At 42.2% G+C, this 18,024-nt stretch overlaps 3 protein-coding genes across 6 annotated transcripts; 2 read left to right on the top strand and 1 right to left on the bottom strand.

Annotated features, from left to right (window-relative positions):
• The first annotated feature begins 100 nt into the window (after positions 1–100).
• Positions 101–2,103, top strand: LOC108058072 (uncharacterized). Its single transcript, XM_017142577.3, has 4 exons — positions 101–395; positions 986–1,133; positions 1,196–1,561; positions 1,624–2,103. Exons 1-4 carry the CDS (start codon positions 200–202, stop codon positions 2,027–2,029), a joined length of 1,116 nt encoding a protein of 371 aa, XP_016998066.2. The 5' UTR covers positions 101–199; the 3' UTR covers positions 2,030–2,103.
• LOC108058071 (BOS complex subunit NOMO3) lies at positions 2,032–6,742 on the bottom strand. Of its 3 annotated transcripts, none has more exons than XM_070212959.1 (7): positions 6,540–6,742; positions 5,872–6,418; positions 4,853–5,738; positions 4,682–4,795; positions 4,245–4,423; positions 3,215–4,176; positions 2,032–3,159 (listed from the first exon to the last, which is right to left on the bottom strand). In XM_070212959.1, exons 1-7 carry the CDS (start codon positions 6,680–6,682, stop codon positions 2,280–2,282), a joined length of 3,711 nt encoding a protein of 1,236 aa, XP_070069060.1. In that variant the 5' UTR covers positions 6,683–6,742; the 3' UTR covers positions 2,032–2,279. The 3 variants fall into 3 exon arrangements, with proteins under 3 accessions (XP_070069060.1, XP_070069059.1, XP_016998065.2); XM_070212958.1 differs by having other exon boundaries at positions 4,682–4,801; XM_017142576.3 differs by lacking the exon at positions 4,682–4,795 and having other exon boundaries at positions 6,540–6,741.
• A 3,719-nt stretch (positions 6,743–10,461) lies between these two features.
• On the top strand, positions 10,462–17,991 carry egr (TNF superfamily member 12 eiger). Of its 2 annotated transcripts, none has more exons than XM_017142580.3 (7): positions 10,462–11,187; positions 14,708–14,833; positions 15,840–16,171; positions 16,239–16,343; positions 17,052–17,116; positions 17,196–17,285; positions 17,356–17,991. In XM_017142580.3, the coding sequence occupies exons 1-7, from the start codon at positions 11,020–11,022 to the stop codon at positions 17,718–17,720; spliced, it is 1,251 nt and encodes a 416-aa protein (XP_016998069.2). In that variant the 5' UTR covers positions 10,462–11,019; the 3' UTR covers positions 17,721–17,991. The 2 variants fall into 2 exon arrangements, with proteins under 2 accessions (XP_016998069.2, XP_016998070.2); XM_017142581.3 differs by having other exon boundaries at positions 17,214–17,285.
• The last annotated feature ends 33 nt before the right edge of the window (positions 17,992–18,024 follow it).

Below are 18,024 nucleotides of genomic sequence, written 5' to 3' on the forward strand. Positions count from 1 at the left end.
AAAATCTGCGCGCAAAGTCACAACAACAGCGTTTTAATTATCACTCTGAACTTGGAGCGGTCCGCCGATGGCCGGTGGTATAAAAGCTGGAGACCTGGCTTCGAGCTGCATCATTCGGTTCTGCAGTGACCAGCCAAGCCAAAGGGATAGCAGCTTTCAATCGTCGCGACGCCAGAAATCTATAAAATCATCTACAACCATGCACAAGAACACCATTTGGTACGGAGCCGTGCTCTTGGTCGTCTACTTCACCCTGGTATTTTGCGAGGAGACGAAGATCGATGAGCCACCGGCGGAAGTGGATAACCAAGCGGAGGACACCTGGGAGAATCTTGGCCGGGAGCTGATGGAGTTCGAGGGACGCACTCGTCGCCATCGCCACCACATGTTCTGGTGTAAGTAAAGTCGAAAAATGTACAAGAATAGCATCTTAGGCGCAATATTAGTTAGTTGAAAAAGTTTAAATTATTTTAAAATTGAACGAACTGAAACAAAAATAATATTAAATAATTCTATTTTTTCATTAAAATCAATTAATTCAGAAAAAATCTTTAAAATTTAAGGGAGACTTTTCCACCAACGTTACGAAATAGTAATCACTCAGAAACTTACGACTGTATCCTCACAATCTCCAGATGTTATCAATAGAACCTAATTTATATAACAATTAGCGAGCAAGTATTACCATTATTTTGATCGTTTGGAATCAGTATAATCATATCTTTCGGGCGTGAACCATCCCACTTTCTTTGGAAAGTTTCCCCCTTAGATTTGAACCAAGCCAGACGCACCTCATCCAAATTGGACGATCACGTATCGCGCTCAATTAACACTTTTCACTTTCAATCTTGGCCATCGATATTGTTTAATACATTTTCGTGAAACCCTCCTTAAAAAGTAGAATTTCGAGCAGTGAAAGTTTCTCAGGTCTGATGCAATGGAAAATTATTTAACCTTCTCGATGTTTATATATCTTCTATAACAGATCGCCACCTGTGGCCCATTGCCATCGCTTACTGGATCAAGGTGAAAGTGGTGATAGTTTCCTTCTTCGTGGGCAGCGCCATTTACCTGGGACTGCGCTATTTCTGGCCCCATGCCAGGTGCAACCAGGAGATCATTCTGGATCATCCGTGAGTGGTGCCTTCTATTATGATATTTGACTGGTGATTAACATTTATATTTCCCCGTTTAGTCCGTCGTCCTTCTCCCACCACGACCACATTCCCTACTCCCTGGATCACGATCACTCGGAGCACTACGACTCCCCCACTTCCTATGACTCCAGCGCCAGCTTCGAGCCCTACTCCGGTTATAGCAGCTACGCTGGATCGGACATTGTCTCCGATGTGCACAGCGACTACCACAGCGAATCTCCCTCGGGCCCCGCTGGTCCGAGTGGCCCAACTGGTCCCGTGGATACCCGTCGTCGCGGCAGGCGTAGTGCTGAAGATCAGGCCCATTTGATCCAGGACGAGGAGCAGCAGGAGGAGGAGCACGTGGAAATTGTGGATGAGGAGATTTCAGAGAGTGTGGCTCGCCAAATGCCCGCTGAAGAGCAGTAAGTGAAAGGGGATGTAGTTATTCACTGTATGGCATAACATTGTTTGGATTTCTCCCCAGGATTGCCGACTTCATGTTTGCCTTCTTGGGTCTGGACTCCAAGGCGTGTCGTCGTCGCTTCGTCTGCGAAATGGAGTTCCGTTCCAAGCTGAACCCCATGACCAGCATGGCCTTCCGCATTGTGGGTCGGGGATTCTTCGAGAAGTACACCAATGCTAGGAACCCTCAGGCCAGGGCCACCAACTTTGGCGAGTGTGCCGCCGTCAATCCTGAGTGCATCTTCGTGGAGAACGAGATCGCCGAGGAGAACCCAGAGGAGCAGCAGCAGGAAGAGGAGCAGGCAGCCACCGAGGAGGCCGCAGTCGAGGATTCCCAGAACGAGATCAACCTCCAAGCAGAAAGGCGACATGCCAAGCACAAGAATCGCAAACTCAGCTCCGTTGCCGAGCACATTCTTACGCAGTAGAATTAATCTATTTAATTGTATTTATTTATTTTAGCTATAAGAGTGAATAACGAACACAAAATAAACTTGCCTCAATCTATGTATGGAAAATGAAAAATTACAAAGTCTTCTTAGATGCAATTCAAAATAAAGGTTTAAGTTACAACAGGGTTAAACAAAATCTCACAGAAAAACAAAACCGGATGAATACCTACCGCGAATACCTCGAAATGTGACTAAATTGATCAACTAATGCGACTATCAGTCGGGACTAAATCTTCTTGGTCTTTTTCTTTTTAATGGCATTGATCTGGTCGGCCATCTGTTCGATCTCGCGCTGATTGATCGGCTCATTCTTGCGCACCTGCGTCTTGCTCTTCTGTCGCTGGGCGAGATCGGCGGCCACGTCGTTCAGCTTGCTCCACACAAAGCTGAGGAAACTGGTGGCCAGATCCTGCTTGAAGAAGGCGATGGCCACCAGCGCGATCAGCACCAGGGCCGAGATGGAGTTCTGGTTGAGATCCGCTTCAGCGGCGCGCACCTCCGGCTTGAATTCCAGCTGGATGAACACGGAACCCCGGTCAGCCACAAACGTAGACGATGGCAGCTTGTAGGTGTATGTTTTATCGGACAGAGTGGACTGCAGCTCTACCACGTAGCTCTTGCCGTCCAGCGGAATGCGCGGGAAGAAGACAGTGATGCCCGGATTCAGTCTGGCCTTAGGATTCACCGGAGTGCCCACACGCTGCGAGAATACCGGGGAATCGGAGTTTCCCTTGCGGTACATCACAATGCGAAGGGTCTTGTAGTGTTCGTTGAGTGTGGCCGTCACCCTGGCGGTGATGTCCACAATCTTCAGGGGGCTTATGGCCACCAGGTTTATGTCACGCACATCATCGCTGCCCACCTGCACCGAGTGCTGGGCGGGAATGGATCGCTCTACGCTCTCCTTGTCGGGCAGCACACGAACGGAGTAACTGCATCCGGGCTGCAAGCCGCGGATGCGGTACTGTCCGTTCGCCTCGCTGGTAGCCTCCTCTTGCTGCTGGGCACAGCCCTCCTCGGCGGTGGCCTGAACATTCACGCCGGCAAAGGGATCGCCGTTCAATGAAGACACTGCTCCAAAGATGGAATAAGCGAAGCGTTTGCCACTGTCAAAATAAGGAGATAAATAAGATATGCTGAATAACCAGTAATATCACTTACGTGAGGGTAACGCTAACCGTCTCGCCATCCTTAATCTCAATCATCTTGGAGTTGGGCTCGAATTTGTACTCCTTCATCATGGGTCGCAGGTAATATTGCGATGGCGACAGCGAATGGAAGTTAATGGCTCCATTGTCGCCGGTAACCAGGTTCTTGCGGTAGCTCTCACCGCCGCTCAGCGAAAGGAGGACTCCGCCCAACGTCTGACCGGCCTCGTCCTTCACAATCACGGAAATCTCGCACAGTTTGTGGGCACTGAACGAAGCCGACTGTCGGTTATAGTCGCTAAACACATACGACTCCTTTTCGGCTGTGAGGTCAAAGGCCAGAGACTCTTCAATCGGACCAAACTTGAATTCTCCAGTGACTGAGGTGAGAACTTCCAGGCTCTGCAATTCCGGCTGATCTGGGAAGGACAGTGTAATCTTGGCATCCTTAATGGCAGGAACCACCTTTCCACGCAGAATTAAGCCCCTAGTGGCCACAAAGTTGAAGGCAATATCCACGCAATCGCTGCTTCCGACAATCTCCTGTTGTTGAGGCGCAAACAGGAGGACATCGCTCAGCGGTGTAACGCGGAGAACCTGTTCGGGCTTCAAGTACGTGTCATAACGGTATGCGAACTTGCCGTCCACTTTGTGAGATTCAGCAGTGGGTGTGATAACCTCCTGGACCGACTCCGTTTCGAGCACAAGCTTAATGGAGTCAGCGGTGGGTTCTGTGGACAGAACGCGAACGCCAGTCTTGTGGGCCACTGCGTTGATAATCAGGGTTTGCAACTGGTCTGGCTCGGGAGTGATGAATTTGCTGGGTAGCGAGCTGTCATACGTGTGGCAGCCCTCCAGCTTGAAGTCGTAGCTTCCGTACTTGTTCACACAGAAGGTGTTCACTCCTGAGGCAATCTTCAGGGTTTCAGTGGGCGCCTTTGGCTCAGAGGGTCCAGTGACGTGCGTGTATTTCATCTGAAAGGAGAGTGGTAGAAAGCAATTGAGCAAACGGCATTCCAAGTAATTTCTATTATAGCACTTACCAATGCCCGATGGCTGGAGATGATGGACACCTCGTAGCCCTTGTGCACAAATGGCGGCGCATCTTCTTCGGCGGTAGCAACGTTTAGAAACACTCGAGTGGACTCGTAGCAGAGATTGCCCTGGGGAATGGTCAGTTCATAGGGTCCTGGCAGCATATCCTTAAACACATACTTGCCACCTGCAATTCAAAAGCTTTACTTGGATGCTAGAAAATCGTTCTCTTCGATAAGAAATAGACTATCTTGAATAAATCTAAGCTATTACGCCAACCATACTTTATCTATGATTGTAATCTATTATACTTATCAACGTCAAGCGGAAATGTTCTAGTTAACTAAATGTGGTAATTCTAGTTAGGTGACATAGTTTTAAAATAAATTAGTTTTTCGAAAGAAAATAAATTATAATTCCGCTTTTTAATGCTGTTAGAGCACACCTCTACATTTTTCCAGAACACTTTTCAGTCCTTTTAAGATATCTTGCTTAAAAACCTGACCCTTATTTCTTTTGTTAAGTCGAAGGATCAATCTTGCAATTGAACTTATAGTTTCTGAGGCTGAGTGATTTAGTTAAATTTTTATACATTAACTTAATACATTCAACTTACGATGAGCCCTGGCCTTCCACTTGTTCTCCGTGGGCTGACCAGTGGGATCCAAGGCCTGCAGAGTGACCTCAGCGGATGTACAGGTGGCGGTGGCATCAGACAGACACTGGAGTTCGCCGCGAATCTTGGCGCGTAACTGGGAGAAGGCTATGCCGTTGACAGGTGCATCGCGCACCTCAGTCTGCTGCTGCACAGGGAAGAACTGCACTCCAGCCGCCTTGTCAGCATCCGTGGTCAGGACCTCAATGGTATATTTGCCCACAGGGAGGAAAGCACACCAGCTTCCGGTCTCTGCTTTTGTAGTGGCCGTCGTGTGGAAGGTGGAGCCGCTCTTGGTCAGTCCCACGCTGTGCGATTTTGGGGAGACTACTTTTCCGCACACCTCGTAGGCAGATGGCACAATTGTGGGCAGGGAGGCCGTGTTTATCTGAGCCTTGACTTGCAGGGGAGAGAACTGGAGTTGGGAGGACTCCACTTCGATGTTGACAGTGCCCGCCTTGAGGTTCTCCAATGTATATGAGCCCTGGGCGTCAGTTTCGGTCACCTTCTTTCCGTTTACTTTAACAACGGCCGATTTCAGAGGCTCGCCGCCGGCCGAGGACAAAACCAGACCAGAAACAGTGAAGCCCGTGATTTTGAACTCGTCTTTCAGTTGCAGCGTGTCCTTGCCGACTTCCAGTTCCAAGAACTCGGGACTCAAGTGCAGCTTTAGCTTAGAATCCAGGTTGATGGCCTGCAACAAGTATTTGCCGGATGGCACATTCTTGAAATTATATTCACCAGATTTGTCCAACTGGGAGAAGCACGAAGCTGCTGATTCGTAGGCGCTATTGGCACTATTTGCCGGCGCTGAGGAGGTTTTTTCGCAATTTGGCACTAGAGATTGCTGAAAATAAGTAGTTTTATATTAATAATAATTTACGAAAATGTTATTTTAGAAGCAAATAGAAAATTACTAGAACTTCCTTATCAAAATCTGTGACTCAGGAACCAAAGCTGGTGAAAATGACAGGACTTACTCCTTTCTTTTTGTAGAGAGCCACACCCAGGTTTCCGGGAAGCTGCGTGCTAGAATCGAAGCGGCCGACCACATCGAATCCGGAGACCACAAGTGAGTTGGCCGGCAGCTCGGTGTTACCACTGACGACCACCACGTTGTGCTCCGCCTTGGAGAAGTGCCACCTCGGATGGGAGGCCTTGACTACATAATTCCCGGGAATAATGGGTGTGAAGGAGAAGACGCCGCTGGCATCGCTTTTGGTGCGGCGGACTTCGCCCTGCTCCGATCGCAGTTCCACGTCCACGTCACGGGCTCCGCCGCCGGAGGCGAGGGATACCTGTCCGGTGATTCCGAAGCCCTTGAACACAAAGTTCACGTCGCGACCCTGGCTGCAGACATCCGTCTTGCCGTCAAAGTTCAACTCCACCTGTTCCGGCTCGAAACTCCAACCCGGCGGCGGAGAAATGCTGAGCAAATAGTCGCCCTTATCGTAAATGGGCAGGAAGTAATAACCGTTCGAGGGCGAGCAATCCGTCTTGTCCTTCAGGGATCCCTGCTTGGTCAGTCTGCAGAGAGTGCCAGAATTAGGTTAATCACATACGGGTCGGTTAATTTATTATTCAATTAGCGGCCACCATGCGCCTAGTCTTATCAGGTCATCCCCCTTCGAAGGGAACTGCTACTTACAGCTTGATCTCCACCCGGGAAAAGTCGATGTCGGCGTGGCTCTTGATGAATCCCCCGCAACCGGCGACCTCCACCTCGCCGGCGTTGGCATTTTCGAAAAGTTTAATTAATAAAACTAGGAATACGCCGGAAAAAAACCTCATTTTATTTTTTGACTACGTGCCCAGAGTGACCAGGGCTGCACCTCTACTCGAATGCGGGCGAAAGTGTGACCGTTCAGATATTTTAATCGGCTAACGTTAACATACTAAAAATAAAGTACATTTTTGAATTTAAAAAAATACCGCCAATATACCATTAGAATAACGGTTTTAAAACTCTCTTTTTATATTCAAGTTCCCAAATTAACTGTTCATGAAAATTAATGATTAAATTAATTAATTCAGCGTCTTTTTATTATTATAAAAAAATAAAATAATTAAAAGGAATCTAATAAAAATGTACTCTTAGATTACAGTGATTTATAAAATTATAAGTGTAGGAATCCACTTTCGGATTATAGATATGTAATGACGAAATCATTATTATTTATTATATATTATTTATATTATTTTTATTTAGTTGTCATTTAGACTTCATTTTGTTGGCCCTGCAATACCATTCATCAGGAATTTAAAACCTTTTGTCTGTTACCACCCATTAATAGTATTATCGTTTTAGTTTTGTTATAAAAGAAATGCGATCGCCCGATAAAGTGGATAGCATTATCTTAAAGCTTTTGCCATTTGGCGCCGACATTGAACACACTTTGTGCAAACAGATAATAGCTTGTCGTATATTAATAATCGGAACCAATTTCCATCACCCCAAAGCGAGATAAAGACACACACCCAAATGTACGTACATACATTGTATCTGGATGAGTGTGCGAATATGGTTGCAAAGAAATTCATTTCAAGCATCGTTGGTGCTATTGGGGTGCTTGTCTAATAAATTTCGTCGATGATCGAGATAAACGACTTGCACATAAAGAATCCACAATATGGAAGAACTCTGGGTCCGAGTTCCAGAGTCTCGAATCCACACAAAGCCCAAGAGCTTTGGAGCTCTGACACATGCTGTTCTACAAAGGGGGGAGAATTCATATAATGGAATGACTGTGTGTCTGTACATTTGCAACGTCAATTGCCCGGCATTGACTTTGAAAAGTGCGCCTTGAGATCGTCTTGCTTCTTGCGTATGCTCGATCAAATAAAAACACCTCTTAACGAGGTAAAAAACTAGTGACGATCGCGCCTTCAACATACAAAAGTTCTGATATCAACATTTGTGACGAAAAACTATTACACTCGTCATTAAATAGACTTTCTAATATTTTCTCATTCGGCGGAGCGTTAGTTGTTCGAGCTGGCAAAAGTGGCTATTTTCGTATAAAAATAACTTTTAAACTTTTTACAGTAATGTGTTATATACCAAAATTTAAGGAATCTCAAGGGCTATACAGTTTAAAGTTGTAAGGAAAATCGTTAGAGCCGTTTTTGAGAAAATTGAAAAAAAGCTAAAAAGAAATTTAAAAAAAAAATTCTTTTGTTCATATCTTTTTAACTATTACATTTACACAAATTGCATATGAAGGGCGTTTATAGCATTTAAAAATACCTTTCAAACGAGATGCAGCACAAGTCTGTAGCTTTAGTAGTATAGAATTTACGGAATTCCGAATTTTAGCTATTTATAGCTGTTTTCCCGCTAAACTAGCGAGTTTTTCCAAAAGTGGTGGAACAAAAGTTTTTTATATCGATGTGATGAACGTCATATCAAATTTTCAAAACTTAAAAAACATGTTTTGGACAAACTGACAAACTGACAAACAGAATTAAATTTTCATTTTGGGAAGACGAAGAAAATCTTATTTTGGCTCATTCATTGACCCCTCATTCGACGGGTATTTTCAAAAGGAACACAACTAAAACATTTCGAGGGGGCATTTATCCCCACCGGCCCCAACAGCTCCAAATTTCGAAATTTTTACTTTCACCGCTCTCTCTCCCAAGCCAATTGATTTTCTTAAAGTCTTGGTATGCAATCCTGTTAGTTTTCGCTATACCTTTCGATAGGTGTATCAATTATTATGATCGGACCATCACAGTAGATTTTCATTTCTTCGTGTATATATAGTAGTCGCCTTCGCACACTCTCCTGGTGCGCTTCGTCACTACATGGACTGCCGTCCATAGTGATTAAGTGAGTCTCGGGCTAACCCTCTGAGTAAACACGTAAAATATGTAGGTATATGGATCTTCTCGTAAGCATTAATCGAAAATATGTTAAATTCAATTACATATTCAGATAAATATTTATATTTTCTAAACATTATCATGTTTTCAAATTTAGATTATTTTGAAGTTATCTACATACATACAATGATTAAATTAAAAATATATTTCATAGATAATAACTATAATTTTAGTATTGCATATTTTTGTTATAACAACAATTTTTGGAATACCGTTGAATTAAATTAACTTAAAATAACCTTTAACTAAGAAAAAGATTTAGATTAATGGGTTAATGGTAGCACCGGAAGCGTGTGCTACTCCGCTCCCCGTTGGTTTGGCCTGAAGTCTACCTGTGGCTACCTGTCGTCGCCGTCGATTCAAAACTAATTAGCGTCGGCATTTGCATCTTTCCCGATTTTCTAAGGGTGTCGGTCAGATTTACGATATGGCTGTTTTTGGCAGCCAGCCGGACAGACAGATTGTCGCGACGGTGGCAGATCGGATCGGATCAGCATTATGTATTCGGTTTATGGCTTCCCTGCGTTTCCCGCAATTAGAACCCGTACTTAGACATGGCGGTGATAAGCCGACGAGCACACTAAGTAATAATTAATACGATTTTAATGAAATGCTAAAAGTTCAGTGGGCTTATCTATGGGTTTTGTCAACGATGCGACGGTTTTCGGAGCTCAATTAGCTGCGCTTCGCGAATCGAAGATCGGGGATCCGTTTAATGCCAGAGTCACAAGGGGAGCTCAACAAAGCAAGCCACACAAAAAAGAAACCTTAGGGATGTGAAACCCAACCGCGTACAGTGGTGCAGATTTCAATAAGCAATCAAGCAACCCCTATTGAAGCCCAGGGGGAGGTTTTAAGTACACAAAACACATAAAAAGAAATAAAAGAATCAATGAAAAACACTGCGCAAAAAGTCAAACACGCTTTGCTACTTACATGTGATCGCCATATGGATAATGGAAATCGAATCGAATCGTACAGTAGATCTTGGTTAAGGAAACATTGGAAAATGGGAAAGCGATATTTTCAAGATAATAACATCAAATTCATAAAATGTAATTCGAAAATGATCTTTCTTAACTGAACCACTGTAAAATATATATTTACATATATCGTCTTATAAAGCGTATAAGCTATTTTTTTAAAAAACTTTATTTATTTTTAATAAATTTAAATTTAAACGCATTATCGTCGGCCGATTTCAACAATAAAAGAATGAAACAATTAAAATAAAATACCTCAAACAGCGTTAAGCGACTATCGCTATTTCATTCAAATTAGCATGACTCGACTTTCTTTAGAACTAAAACCAAACGTATTCGTAATCAGTTTCCCAAAATACATTGATTCTGAAAATTAGGAATTTATCTAAGATCTGTGCTAGTTGTAAGTTTATCCTTTAAAATTGCTTAATGCGTTTCTTCTTATTTTTTTTAACCAGGGTCCACTGTACCACCAGAAACACCACCCCCGGGAGAGTTGCCAAAAATTAATTACACAAAGTAAATAGCGCAGGCGCCCTTAAGTATGCCCCGCATCCTCGACGTGCGGAAGAGCGAGACGTGCAGAGTTGCTCTATCCCCCTCGCTCTCCTGCCTGCTCGCACATGAGAAAGCAAGTGCCGTTCGTTCGCTCAGTTCAGTTCCCGTTCTCAATTCATATCACCATATTCATTCTCTTTCGAACCGCCGACGCGAACGGACGTTCAAAAAAACCGGTAAAATCTGAGATCGAGAGCAAGCGCGTGCGTGCCTGCCAAGCAGAAAAAGCTAACCGTTTCAGTTAACTACCAAGATCGAATTTCGCCATCGGGCAATTACTAAAAATAAGTGCAGCTCGTCAACATTGTGTTTTGCTTGGCTTTTATCGCAGACAAGAACTGATAAAACGAGAAAGATATCTCGCGAAACTCGTTCTCGCAGATCTCTTGTGCAAATTGGCGTTCGCGGAAGGGAAAAACAAGCAGCAGCGCGAAGAAAATCCGCCCGTCTAGACAAAGAATATATCATCTCTCAAAAGGGCAGCAGCCCGAGTGGTTTATCTATATTGTAGATGTTACAGCTTATCATCTTTCTGTGAGGGTGTTTTGAGATACATATATAAAAAAATACAGTGTACATAGTGCGACAAAGCTCGAGTGGGAACAGCTGTCGAGTGCCCTTGAGTGGGCGGGCAAGATCGTCATTAATATCATCCGTATCTGAAGGCCCCGGCCGCTCTAAGATCCGCAGTGTTCATCAATTATGACCGCCGAGACCCTCAAGCCGTTTATAACGCCAACGAGTGCCAACGATGGTTTTCCGGCCAAAGCGACCAGTGCGGCGACCGCCCAGCGACGCACCCGCCAGATGATCCCCTTTGTTTTGGGGTTCATCGGTCTCGGTCTGGTCATTGCCATTCTCGCTCTAACGGTAAGTTCATAGGGTAGGTCAACAGATCTATTTTGGCTGAAGATATTCTAACCTATTAATTGCACTACTTTACGTACCAAATATACTCTTATCTGCTGCAAAGCAATATGTAAATATGTATAAGCCAAAACGTTTTTTTAGGAAGCGGCCATAAGTAAGACCAATATATAAAAACATTTATGCAAGATTTCAACAAGGCTTAATAATTTTTTTTATTTAATTAAAAAACAAGAAAGGAAGCTAGCTTCGGCCAGCCGAAGCTTATATACCCTTGCAGATCATTCCTATTAATTAACAAATCGCAAAAATGTTCAATTTTCTAATATTTCTCATTAATTTTCCGCTCGTTCCTATGGCAGCTATATGATATAGTCGTCCGATTTTGATCAAATTAAAATTAAAATTTGGAAATATTTAAAAAGAGTCATATCCTAGAGTAGAAGATAATACAATAAAAACCAAAGAAGCTAGAATTTATTTCCTATTACTTTTCCATTAATTTTCCGATCGTTCCTATGGCAGCTATATGATATAGTCGTCCGATTTTGATTAAATTAAAATTGAAATTCGGAAATATTTAAAAAGAGTCATATCCTAGAGTAGAAGATAGTACAATAAAAACCAAAGAAGCTAGAATTTATTTCCTATTACTTTTCCATTAATTTTCCGATCGTTCCTATGGCAGCTATATGATATAGTAGTCCGATTTTTTAAATAATTAATTCGAAATTCAGAAATAATTAAAAAATAACATCCCCAAAAGTAGAAGGTAATATTTCAAAAAACACCGAAGCTAGAATTTTTTAAAGTTTTTTTTTTCCGATTGTTCCTATGGGAGCTATAAGATATAGTTGTCCGATCCGGTCGACTCCGACATATATACTACCTGCAATAGAAAGAAGACTTTTGGGAAAGTTTTATCCCGATAGCTCAAAAACTGAGAGACTAGTTTGCGTAGAAACAGACAGACGGACAGACGGACAGACGGTCAGACGGTCAGACGGACAGACGGACAGACGGACAGACGGACATGGCTAGATCGACTCGTCTTGTGATGCTGATCAAAAATATATATACTTTATGGGGTCGGAAACGTCTCCTTCACTGCGTTGCAAACTTCTGACTGAAATCATAATACCCTCTGCAAGGGTATAAATATATGTATTTGTTATATTTGTTTAAATTAGTTTTCGTTTTATTTGTACAGCTAACGTTTCCAGTCATGACAATAAATTACAATATTTTACAAACTTTTCGGGGTGTCATAAAATGTTCTACTACCGTATTAATGTACGTAGGACATTTACCAAAGAGATTTCAGTGTTACCCCCGATTGTAGTCATTTTTAATAACTTTTCTATATCTAAGTACCCTAGATAAGGCTTCCAGCCATTTAGCAAAATAAATGTAGGTTTCTAAACAAAAACGCTTTGTTTGTATTTCTAGAATAGAAGTGTAAATAATCTTAGCATGCTAACTGCAGTTATAAAGTTAAAACGAAGATTATAATTAATCGTTTTTACAGTAATAGAGCAATGCCATATCAAAATACTTCTTGTTACCGTGTGACAATCAAAGATTCGCCGGAATTCCAAAGGCGTGGGGATATCAGTTATGGTTGGGTGTTTTCCCAGAATAAAGATATGAATGAATCGTTGAATTGGCTATGTTGTTAAATGGTATTTTCGGAGCCAAACTGGAGCACATATCATTAACCATTTAATGTGATTTTTTAAAACAGTTAAACAATGACTACAAGTTATTGCGCCATATTGAGCAAGTATCATTAACCATTTAATGTGATTTTTTAAAACAGTTAAAACAATGACTACTAGTTATTGTGCCATTATCACCCACTTGATAAGAGTTACTTTAAAAAGGTTTTAAATATAATTCCTAGGATGGTTTATTTTGGTAGTTAATTCACATAATTTACGATTTCGACTACGTGTTATGTGTTATCTGTCTGGAACGAGTTTTCTTTTTAATTTGGAAACAAGATTTTACCGGTAAAGGCAAAAAGAAGAGATCATATAGCCATGAACTGCCTTATAGACTCTGAACAGACTCCTATTCTTCGGAAATGTTTATTTCAGTAGCTTGCGAAAATAAATTACGAATAAATATAAATGCAAATTGGACTTTAACAAACATACCACATATATAGACACCCCCGAAATCGCAATCTAAAAATGAATATTTAACCTCTGGCACGCTTCTGCTTATAGAGCTGTTTGTCACAAAGTCTTTGTTGATGCCAAATTAAATACGAAATTCCCCAGATGCATAAATTGAAATGAAAACAGATTTTATGATCCGTGACCGTCGCAGATGCGTTAACTATAATTTGGCATGGAACTATATTTAGAACAGAAAAGTCGCCGGCTTCTTGGCTGATCAAGCGATGTCATCACCGACACGTCTTTGGGCCAAATCGGTTTCTAATGATCCAGCTAATCCAAATAAAGCGGATGCAGATGGTAGAGAGTTGTTTATCGGTACATGTCTGTTTTGTTTTTGTTGAACCAATTTAAATGCCACTGGGGATTGTTCTGGTGTGCATTCGAAAACCGATAAATCTTTGACTGGGATGTTGGGTTGTTGGATCATGCTTTTTCTTTTCGCTGGTAACTTTGAAAATGACTCTGCACGCTGAAAGGCGGATTTGAATTGCAAAAATTAAGATTCTAGATCTGAATCGGCCGCTTCCCTAGAAGTCCCACATGACCCACTCAACTTTGGATTAAGTGAACGGAAATCGTACAATTGACTTGTAAATGATTGGCTTCAGCCACTGACGTGGGCCACAAGTTTTGTTTTCCCCATAAATCTCTGTTAAGACTTCAAGTTGTTCTGTGTTTAATTCAATTTTGCTGCCCCTTCCATATCCTGACATCCAATCGCAGTGACCGCAACGCAGTTGACCCTCATCATCTGGAGGCCTCTGTGAAAGTGACACACTGCAGGCGCTACGATCGATCTACAGATCGGTCGATAAGCCCTAATGGAAAGTGGTTTACTGGAATCCGAAACACGAGCCTCAAACAAGTTTCTTGTCCATAATTTATACAAGAATTCAGTACAAGTTTTTATTTGTACCTACGTATGTATATTTTCCCCCCGTCTGCGCACAGTGGCTTAAGTTGAGCCATTCTTTTTTGATTTCGGGTGGCAGTCGAAAAATGAGAAGTGTCTGTATATAAGGCCTCTGCACGGCCCGAATGTTAATGATCCATTAAGCAGATTATGTGCCTGAGTGGCGAAGTGTCGGTACCTCGGCGTATTTCCCCACAAAATCTCTCTCAGCTCGTCTCGTCTCGCCTTTATCTGTTTGTTCAGTTATTTTTTATATATTTTCGGGTGGTAAAAGTTCGCGGCACTGGGTGTTATATGATGTGCTGGGCCCGAGCAGACACTATAAATGTTTGATTGAGGCTTATTAAATTGATTGCCAAAGTGATAATGACTTGATAATTAAAATCGAGTTCAGAATAGTCTAAACAATTGAATTTTATTCCAGATCTGGCAGACATCGCGGGTCACGCAGCTGGACAAGGAGTTGAAGAGTCTGAAGCGAGTCGTCGATAATCTCCAACAGCGATTGGGCATTAACTATCTGGATGAGTTTGACGAGTTCCAAAAGGAGGTGAGCCATTGTATAAATTACTCTTAAGCACCATCTATTTATCTATGGGCGGAGTGTAACATTTGTCTGCGGCAAATAAAGATCTCTCGCATTGTTTACAAAGTCGGAAATGATTTCGTTATTCCCAGAGGCAGTTATTGAGTGATTATTAGGCCATCGCTAAACTATTTGTTTTCGTGTTTAATATTAGCCAATTTTAAATAACATTATCTGGCATTTGTTTATACCCAATATCTTATAAGGTATTTCCTAGTTCGTATAGCAAGCGCTTCACTTTTAAAAAGAATGCCTCAAAAAATACCCAGACATTTTTTGTGGTTATTGTGTGGGACATACAGATATATTTTTAGAAATATGTGCTAAAATATAATTTCGGAGCGAATTCATCTGTTTTTCTTCTTTATTTTTTTCTTAGACGCTTTTCAAAAAGCCTGTGGGTATTGTGATACATTAATTTTATTATAATGTCTCTTTCCCCAGAGAAACACTCAATTAAAGTATGATATACATTTGGTTTGGACGAGGCGCCAGCCGGTCCAAGTAATTTATGGGATACAAATCCTCAAGTGACAAAAGGCAAAAGCCCCAATAATTCAGGAAAAGTACCAGGCTCTATCCGTAAATATAGTCGTCCAAGGCGAGCGATTGCTTTTGGCTTTATGTGACGATTGATCGGATCTCATCAAATGGCCTAATGGCCAGAGATCGTTTCAAGATTTTAAGATTTATTTATATTTTGATGGCTGGGCATCTGTATAGGCAATTCGCTTGAGAGTCTTTTCGCTTTTGAATATGTTTTTATATATGTGTATATATTATGTCTTTGAGGGAGGCGCCATCAATTAGGATGATGACGAAACAGCTTTTGCCGCGGGCGTGTGTCTAAAAATGAACGTCCCAAATGAATGCGAGATATATATGAGCCAGGACTGTGCCAGCTGCAGTCACGTACTTGGCCAAGTGTTCTGACCCAAAATGCTGACCCCATCCCATCTCTTCGTTGCAGTACGAGAATGCGCTCATCGACTATCCGAAAAAGGTGGATGGCCTTACGGACGACGAGGACGATGATGACGACGATGATGGTCTGGATCCCATTGCAGATGGGGAGGAGGACGACGATAGCTATGGCTCTGAAGATGATGGCATCACTGATTACGAGGACTACGCCGATATGTTAAACAAGCTGCACAATGCACACTCTGAAACGACCACGCCCACATCCGCGACCACAGCAGAGGGCGATGGCGAAACGGACAGTGCCTCCTCCGCCTCGAATGATGACAATGTTTTCGAAGACTTCACAAGCTATAACGCCCACAAAAAGAAGAAGGAGAGGTGAGAACGACGCGCATTTTCATGTGTTACACATATTTAACATAATATTGGATTTACCCCAACACAGAAAATCTCGCTCGATTGCCGATGTACGCAATGAGCAGCAGAATGTTCAGGGAAATCACACGGAGCTGCAGGAAAAGTCATCCACGGAGGCTGTTTCCAAGGAGAGGTGAGAAATATAATATACACAAGTGAGATTGTTATAGTGGAGCACCCCGACTATCAGATACCCGATACTAAGCTGAAGAAAAAGTAATGCTTGCTTCTACTATTCGATAGGTATTAATAAACACAACCAATTAGCCAGCCGAAGCTTATATACCCTTGCAGATCATTCCTATTAAAATACAATTTTGACTTAAATTTAATTCGAAATTCTAAAACTTTAAAAAATGAGTAGAAGAGATTATTCTTATGGAAGCTATATGATATCGTAGACCGATCCGGCTGGTTCCGAGTCGGAACTTCCGACTTATATACTACCTGCAAAAGAAAGAAGACAACTTCAAAACTATGAGACTAGTTCGCGTAGAAACTGATAGACGATCGGACAGAGCGACAGACATACGCACAGACGGGCATGGCTATATCGCGTCGAAAATTCTTCCGTCTACCTGTTACATATTGCCCGACGAATACAATACACCCTTTTACTTTACGACTAATGGGTACACAATTTATATATAATATAAAAATAAATAACATATCTTATTATATTTACCAATACTAAAATAGTTAAATTATTTTTATTTATATTTATATTAATGGTAGGTACATAAAAACGATTTAAAGAAAAATAAAAACAATTATTTATAACTTTATATTTACCCACCAAAGTAGCTAACTATAAAACTATTTCTTTAATCTACTTCTACAGCTCATCTGCACTTCACCATCGTCGCAGAATGCATTCCCGCCATCGTCGCCTGTTGGTCCGCAAAGGTGCGTAGTCAAGAAATGCGAAATACAATTGGCAGAAAACGAATTCCAAATCTCTATTCGCACCTCTGTTAATTCGCAGGTGACTCTCTTATTTCAGCCAGATCCGAGGATTCGAAACCAGCCGCCCATTTCCACCTGAGCAGCAGAAGGCGACACCAAGGAAGCACGGGTAGGAATCTTTACTTGATGAACCTTTCCTCTCCAGTCAATTTCATAAATTTCCCTCTTAACATCTTCAGGTTATCATGGAGACATGTATATAGGAAATGATAATGAGAATAACGCTTATCAAGGACACTTTCAAGCGCGCGACGGCGTTTTGACTGTGACCAATCCCGGCCTATATTACGTATACGCCCAGATATGCTACAACAATTCGCACGACCAGAACGGGTTCATCGTCTTCCAAGGGGACACTCCCTTCCTGCAGTGCCTGAACACGGTGCCCACCAACATGCCCAATAAGGTGCACACCTGCCACACCAGTGGACTGATCCACCTGGAACGGAACGAGCGGATCCACCTGAAGGACATTCACAACGATCGCAATGCCGTTCTACGGGAGGCGAACAACAGAAGCTACTTTGGCATCTTCAAGGTGTAGAAACGAGAGAGATTATCCCTGGTCAAAAGAAATAGAACCAGCCTAAGCTTTAGTAGTCCCCGCGACAGCTCGTGAATGCGATTCATCGCCAGCGTGGATCCATTAGTTGATAGTCCCTAGTCTTAGTCACTCATAACCTAATCTCAATCTGAATCACGCACACTGCAACGATGAGGCAGAAACCGCATGAAATCATATTTATTTTGTATATACTCCTTCGACTTTAATTATACGATGAAAAAGTGAATAAATCTCTTGTGTATCTTTAGCGGAATTTCAATGAAATGTGGGAAAAATTGTTTGC

This window comes from Drosophila takahashii, chromosome 2R, assembly GCF_030179915.1.
Source record: "Drosophila takahashii strain IR98-3 E-12201 chromosome 2R, DtakHiC1v2, whole genome shotgun sequence".
NCBI lineage: Eukaryota > Metazoa > Arthropoda > Insecta > Diptera > Drosophilidae > Drosophila > Drosophila takahashii.